The following is an 8,329-nucleotide window of genomic DNA, read 5'->3' on the forward strand; positions in this document are numbered from 1 at the left end:
CGTTCATGCCAGACTGGGGAGAGAGGTGTTGTAATAGTGTAAAATATGTGAAAAATAATGTGTTTTTCGAAGAACCTAGTATGAGAGCATGTTCTAGTACACCCCCAAAACAAAATCAAGACTTTGTAAAAGAGCATAATAGGACCCCTTTAAGTCATCAAAGAATATATTTCTCAAAATGGGACCATCAGTCCCATAACGTTAGGTTATTTCCTGCTTTGTCTTAAGTCAAATTTGAGAATTCAAATCTTTAAGTAAGGAACTATATTTACATTTGATTAGCTGTAATAATACTAAAGGAAACAGATTAGCTGAAATTATTTATTTCTGCCCACAAATATCATTATAAGATGGCATATCTTCATTGTTATTTTTACAAACATTAATCACAAAATCAGGAGTAATCTCACGAAAATTTTTTTAAAAATGGCATAATTTTTCAATCTCTTCAGAAACAAGCAACATAATTATTAAATTAAACAATTCTCTGGTATATAATGATGTTTATGTGTATGTCTACATTGGTCCATATTGTTTCATTTGTGTGTTGAGAAGTGATGAGAAGAGGCTTATTGGTAGGTTGCAGCAAATAGCGTTGGAATAAACAAAACAGCTGAACAAAACTGGAATAAAAAAGCAAGAAATGCTGTATTGTGCACCAAAATTGGCAGAATGTACTGTACATCTCTGACATCTTAAAATATAAAATGGCATGCATGGGCAAAACCTACATGTGCATGCACTCACAAACACTTTGAAAATTAACACTGAGTCACTTATAGTACACTTGTAGGTCAAGTACATAGAGGCACATATGTTTTAATATTTATCTGTAGAAATTACCTGATTGAAATGACTGAGAAGTATCAACAAGTGCATTTAAAAATAGACCAATCATGAAATCTAACCCATATTAGCCCCTTTCACTCATACAGACTTTACTAGTAAATTACCGGTAAATTACCGTAAAGCGATCATGTGTGAACAGGCCCTTTTTAAAAATACCAGTAAATTCGTTCCGGCAATTTACCAGTAAGGGAAGTTGTAACATTAGTAAATTGCCAGAATTCTGCTGTGTGAACGCAGAACGAGATTACCGGTATGAGCACGTACAAGTTCAGAACACAATGACGTAAGCAGTGTTGCCAGATTGGGCGGTTTTGAATTCGATTGTGCGGGTAAAAATTGGCTTGGGGCGGGTGGACAAAATTTGGGCTGGTTTGGGGTCAGTTTGGCGGTTTTCAATCACATAAATTGCATAGGCTAATTGTTTAACAAACAAGCCCAAGTATGCATTTACTGCATCCAATCAGTCATCACAACGTTAGCCTACTACACACACACACTGCAGAGGCGCTGGTGCTGATGTAAACGTCGCCAGCCTCACTTATCGGCTCGGCTCACAGGCGTTATGATTCATGAGTGACATGTTTTTAGCGTGATAAGTTATAACGTATCTTATTTTGAATGTAGTATGACTGTATATTCAAGTAATCACAATGCCTAAATATAAGTTAAAGAGTGGGAGAGTGACTCAACTCTCAAAACGTGAATTATTGTGGAGTGAGATGACACGAAGGCTCTATAACTGCAACTCCGAAATCAGAGCACATTTGAATTAATTAATCAAAACGAAACTAAATATGTCGGTTTATACGGTCCTGTCTTTTATCTTTTAAACGGTCCAGATTGATAAATACTTGAAAATTGCTAGACTTGATTAGTTTTGACAGTGCAAAGTTCTGTATTATGTTCTACAATATGAACTTAACAAGAGGCTTCCAGTTCTGTGTAAAATTATAGAGCGACACGAAGGTAAGCGCATTATTTTTTTTTTATTTGTCGGATTATAATTCAGTATGTAGCCTATCAATGAATGACACCGTTTTGACTGTCATGGTGTGTGCATGAACGAGTGTGAAATACCTGCAACGTTGCTTTTTCCTATCACTTATATTGGGCACTTTTTGCATTTAAATTGGATTATTCTGACTGCTGACGTTGAAAATGATGCATTTCTTGATTGCCGTTTTGACAGTGTCTGCTTGAATATTTTATTCATGTTCGGTAGCCTAATTCCCTTTAATGTAGGCTATTTGCCCCGATTCGATCCGTTTACCTGGGAAATTTATCTAACGTTATATAAATGATTTTGTTAACATTATTTTGTTTTAAGGAGTTAAAAATGGCCCTTATCAACCTTGATTTACATATTCCATCACATTGTTTTGACAGTTAAAGTTTTGGGCGGGTTTTTGTGAGCTTTTGGGCTGGAAATCGTCCATCCAATCTGGCAACACTGGACGTAAGACGTCTACTCTGGGCAAATCCAGAGCCGTTGAAATTAAAAATTCTATGCCTCTGGGCCAATCATAACTTTCTTACGCCGATGACGCATTTACTCCGCGCTGTGTAGTTTGGTTTGAAGTCGTCTACTATGATGAACATCAACAAAAACACTGCCTACGCGTATACCCCTTCATGTTTACAAACACAACACCGGGATGTGATTAATCTGATTCTGATTAATGATGTCACAGAATTTACCTGTATTTTGAAATGGATGTGTGAATGGTACTTTACCGGAAAAAAGACGAAAAAAGCCTGTGTGAACAGTGCATTTTTTAATTTACTGGTAAAGTCATTCTGGTTATTTTACGGCAATTTACTGGTATTACTGTGTGAAAGGGGCTATTTACTTGCATAAATGAATTGGATTCAAATTATGTCATCCAGTTTGTTTTTAAATTCCAACAGATTTTATTTCAATTAAAGGTAAAGAACACAATAAATTAAACAAACAGGAAAAAAGCTGAATGTCCAATCATTTGGAGGGATTTGGATAGCAATTGTGACTGGCACTTGGGCCAATGACATTTGAGGTCTAAAACTTGTACAATTTCTCATTGCAAAGCATACATTTCCCATAATTCCACATGACAGTGGCCAGCCTTCTTAATTCAAATGCAGAGTGATGGCATACAGTAGAGCACATCTATTAAAACTTGAGCACGTTTTCAAGGGCAACAGAATTAAAGCTGCGATTCTTCTTTAAAATGTACTTTCAAGTGGCCCTTCATAACATAACACCATAATCTGTGCTTTTTCAAAGTAGAGGGAAAAAAATCAACCAAGCAATTCACTGTTCGATCAAAGCTTTGCACCTGTACACCAAATCGAAACAAAAGCACTAAATGTATATTATGTATATATAGTATACCAGATTATTATTTTTTGGTATAATATTCATTACTTAGTGTACGTTAGTAATATAGAAGCGTGTGCTGTATATACCTTTCTGTCAACACTTAGTAAGTTAAGCTCTCAGAAGGTCATCCTTCTAAAACAAAATAGAATAATAAGGAAAAAAAATGTTCTCAAATATCACTCAGAAATGCATGGAACTGGCACAATATAATTACTTCTGAAAGCCGCATGGCTTGCTGTCCATAGAAAGGCAAGATTGGAAAGTTTTACACTGTTTTTCAAGAAAGGAAATATAAAAATGAAACAGATAATAAAGCTTAGCCTCCAGCACGTAATAATAATAATAACAATAATTATAATCATAATAACAATAAGAATTACAACAATATCAACAGTAACCATAATAATTCAAATTTGTTACTCATAAGTAAAGCATAATAAAGCGTTTTATTCCCATTGTCAAAGATTCTGGCACAGATTGTTAAAACAATGAGTAAAAAGACATTCATGAACCCGGTCCTTCACACACTCGTACACACACACACACACACACAGAATGGTATGGATGTGTAAAAAGACTAGATAATCTCTCCCTCAAACACACACAAACTAAATAAATAACCATTTAAACCCAATAAATGAACAGCAATTTCACTTTACAGCACACATCAGTCCCTATGGTCTCATTACAAAGTGTTTTTGTGTTTCGTCATCTTAAATGGACTGACAACAAAAGAAAGCTGTGGTTCATTGATTAAGAAATTGATGCATATTTCTGAATATTCCAGAAGTTAGAGCAATAAATATTTAGTGGGAAGGCATGATATCTCCCTGTCACATCACACGGCTTTAAGATGTCAGAGGCAGACTCAGTACAGTACAATGGCAAGGCTGCGAGGAAACGCGAAATACGTCAAACTTAAAAAGAGGGACGAGAGGAGAGAGTCTGAAACCGCTTCGGTAAAGGCTTTTGAATGACGTTAGCTTGAGTTAAACACCCCCCCCCACACACCAAACCTACAAAATACACACATTTGCATACAGGTTTTGTTTTGTTTTTAATAGAAACGCACCACACTGGAAACCCTCTGTATAAAACCATACCCATCCCTGACTGTGTTCACTATGGAATGCAAATAATGAGGAAATATTAAAGTGGAAAACAAGTAATATTTCCATAAATCTACTCGTATACTCTCTCCTCCAGTCTCTCTGCTTTGCCATTGCTGAAGACTAGTTTTCTCTCCCATAATAGAGAGAATAAAGATTGTTGAGAACTAGAAAGATTCGTTTCTGCATAGTGTTCACCCATCTTCCCCTTTACCTTTTTTTGTCGAGAACACAAAATCAACATCTCACTTATATGTATCTATATACATGATTTTTCCCATTGATATAAATGTTCAGGAATGAAAATTGCAACGAAATAAAACATTACAAGGCATACATTATAATTAGCAAACCTAGCACAAATGTTCATATATAACAGTCATAAGGACATACTGTGTATCCTTAAAGGTAGGTGCGGTCACCATATTAATCTATGTAAATTGGAATAAAAATGTAAACCACAGAAACAGGGAATCAATAGGAATCTAGTCAACGTTTAAAGTGCAAGTCTGTTGAAGTTTCTCTTTGCAGAAAACAACGTGTCAAAAAAAAAAAAACTGGTGCAAGTCTTTTCTGACGTGAACTGCTGCGCAATAGATAAGCCAGCGCTCCTGGTGGCAGCTGACCATATGGCAAGAGCACATCTTTCGTACACTTTCTTTGTCTGACCCATCAAAGCTTGGTACTGATTTGGACAATCTCCCGAGACAACACAATCTCTTTTGTCTGAAGAAATAGCAAACACATACACAGAAACCCGTTTGGTCCTCAAGGAAGAAAGGAGACAAACTGAAGCCTGGGTCAGAAGCACATGGAGTCGGGGCGAGAGGATTCTCCACTGTCTCTCCTTTGGCAGCCCTGTGGGAATCTCAAGGATCTCTTTGTATCCGGCTCCTTCCACATGCTGAGATCAGATTGCCCCGCCTTAAGTATATCTCCTTATAGGAACAGGTGGTCAACCTTGGACTAGGATCCAGGCATTGGACTAGGAGATCCAACTGAAATCTTTCTCGCTTCCCGCCCTGGCTTCTCCTTCCAGAGCCGAGTCGCTTTCCTCTTTGCCATCGTCTATTGCTCTGTCGTCTCGCTGTGACATCCCTGAGCCAGCCCGCCATTTCCCGTTCTCCTCTTCTCCTTCACCTTCTCCCATCAGCTCCGCTTCCACCATCATCTCCTCTTCCCCATCGCCGTCAGCGGTGTCATCGGGAAAACGGTGGTCACCGGGATACAAGAGTTCCTCTTCTGGCGAGCCGTCCTCGCCATTCTGGTCCAGCAGGGCAGCCATGCCTCGACCCGAGCAGTCTGCGCAGACACCGTGACGCCGAGAGCCGTGCTTGATGCCCACGCTGGCGGCCGACATGAAGACACGACTGCATACTTTACACACGTACTTCTTGTCCTTGCTGTGCACCTGAGAAAGAGTGACAATGCCTTGTTAAGAGACAGCACTTCATTTCTTTTCAAAAAAGTTCTGTGGCAGTACCATTATAATACAGTGGTACAATATTCATTGTACCACTATGTGAGGCATAGAGTGACCCCGTTTACTCCCGGAATTAAGACTCAATCTGTGGCTGGTTGCATGCAAGTTAGTCATCTCCTATATTCTTCAACACTGGTCATTACTAAAGGGGCTTTCGCACCGGAGGAACCTTTTCATAGGTCCTAGTACTATTGGCGGAAGTACCCGCTTTTGGCATGTTCGCACCTCAGGAACTAGGAGCGGTTTTAGTTCTAGGAACTCTGTTTGGGGAAACTAAATTAGCTTCTTCTTCAGAGTTGGGCTGTTGAATAAAAATGTGAATATTTGTCAAATTTAAAATAAAAATCCATATTCGAATGCAAAAACGTTGCATTCCAATTTTAGGCGTGCGTCAGGCAGCCTTATCAGTGGCGCACGAGATACGATGATGAGCTTGTTTATTCAAAATATTGCAGAAAAAGAGAACATCAATGCGGAGGAGATCTTGTTTATGGCAAACTGAAATCAAGCTGTTCACACAGAACGTATATTTATCGCATTTTCTATAGGGACATCTATGACTGTTGCACTTGCGTCTCGCACAAGAGAGCCGCATGTTTAGAAAGCCTTGTAAAATTAATGTTCAACTTTTAAAAAACATGACTCAAGATTTTATGGTGTTTTTCCCCCATCCCACTGCATCTCATGTTTTTAAATTAAAAAAAGTAATCTTTGTGATTGGGTTTCAGTCCTTTGTATTAAACTATACATACATACATACATGATGCTGTTTTGTTTCTAATTAAGTAACTTAATTATATTTGGTTTATAAACTTTATTTTAAACATTATGCACTTTTTTTCAAAGATAGTCGTGTTATTTTATTTCTTTGAATAAACGTGCATTATTAATATTTTGCTCAATGCGCCCTCTTGTGGCCTCAGGAGAGAAGCAAAAAGCTTTTTCCCCCTAACTGAAATTATGGCATTTAAATTTGAATATAATTCAAATATTGATAATATTTAAGTACAAAATTCTAACTTTTTTCAGCCATTTTGACAGCCCTACTTCAGAGTAGGGTCTAAAACATTTCTATAGGAACTATCAGTGACGTAAGTGTGCGCTGATTGGCCAAACACATACGAAACACCGGCTACTTGGCATTTTTAAAAAGCCATGTAAAAATATTTACTCCACGAACATGGAAAACAGTGATAACGACATTTACCTGTTGTTTGCCGCGTGTGTTCTTTTCTCAGCCACGCTGACATGTAACATTGCAAGTTGTCATAGGAAATTTAGTCAGATTTTCATGCTCTTTCAATTGCATAAATTTTGCGTTTATATTCCATCTCCGTTATCACGAAACCCACGAATGCCGCTAATAAATACGTTGCCGTCGGACGCTTCAGAGTTCTTGCTGCCAGTGCGAATGCAATCAGGAAAATGGCCCAAGGGAGAAATTTGGTCCTCTAGGAACCACCATGCTGGCTAGATCCTAGAACTAAGTTCCTAGAACTAAGTGGTACGAAAGCCCTGTAAGTCAGTTACATAGAAAGGTACATTAGTATAATTTGAATCCATATTTAAAAAAAAAAAGACTTAGCTAACTGCTAGTTGCTCAGACTAGTTTCTTAAACCATCTAAACATTAGGGGTGGGAATCACAGGGTACCTCACAATACGATACGAATCACGATACATGGCCCACGATACAATAATATCACGAATACAGCGATTCTGCGATAATCGATTGGATGGGATAAATGCAGAGCACTAATTCCGAGTATGGGTCACCATACTTGGCCACATGTCACGTCACTTTATCAACTTTATATAGGCTATATATTAGGGATGGGTCACGATTTTCGAATATGCGATTAGTTGATTTAATTATAGAATATCGAATAGGTTGTGCGATTACTGTCTTTAAAAAATTCCCCATGTTTTCCGTGCTGATGCGGTGGTGACGCGTTCATGTAAGCAGAGGGTGGCGGCGCTGCCAATAACGCATCTAAAAGCTGTCAAAGACAACAGAAGAACACATTGTCTCATGCGCACACTGTAGACTTGCGTGGCATAAAAAAAGACTTGCTTAGCATTTAACGGTTAGAGCAGCTTGGGACGATGTCAAATAAGAGTTCTGTGCGGACCACAAACACCCCCGACTGGGTTAGGGTGTGGCTGAATCCGTGTTCAGAACAGCGCGGAAAACAAATAACGCGTTCTACGGAGCCACTAAAGGGACATGGTTAGCCGCTGTGACGCGTTCATGTAAGCAGAGGGTGGCGGCGCTGCCAATAACGCATCTAAAAGCTGTCAAAGACAACAGAAGAACACATTGTCTCATGCGCACACTGTAGACTTGCGTGGCATAAAAAAAGACTTGCTTAGCATTTAACGGTTAGAGCAGCTTGGGACGATGTCAAATAAGAGTTCTGTGCGGACCACAAACACCCCCGACTGGGTTAGGGTGTGGCTGAATCCGTGTTCAGAACAGCGCGGAAAACAAATAACGCGGTCTACGGAGCCACTAAAGGGACATGGTTAG

General features: G+C 38.8%; 1 protein-coding gene across 1 annotated transcript in view; it reads right to left on the bottom strand.

Annotated features, from left to right (window-relative positions):
* Nucleotides 1–4,251: 4,251 nt before the first annotated feature.
* The window catches only part of LOC107723125 (zinc finger and BTB domain-containing protein 46-like), a 9,793-nt gene continuing 5,715 nt past the window's right edge, over nucleotides 4,252–8,329 (bottom strand). The window contains exon 3 of the mRNA XM_016531641.1: nucleotides 4,252–5,728. Coding sequence (XP_016387127.1) covers nucleotides 5,303–5,728 — 426 coding nt within the window. The 3' untranslated portion in view covers nucleotides 4,252–5,302. The remainder of the gene's footprint in view (nucleotides 5,729–8,329) is intronic.

This window comes from Sinocyclocheilus rhinocerous, unplaced genomic scaffold (genome assembly GCF_001515625.1).
Source record: "Sinocyclocheilus rhinocerous isolate Xijiao unplaced genomic scaffold, SAMN03320098_v1.1 scaffold2831, whole genome shotgun sequence".
Taxonomy (NCBI): Eukaryota; Metazoa; Chordata; class Actinopteri; order Cypriniformes; family Cyprinidae; genus Sinocyclocheilus; species Sinocyclocheilus rhinocerous.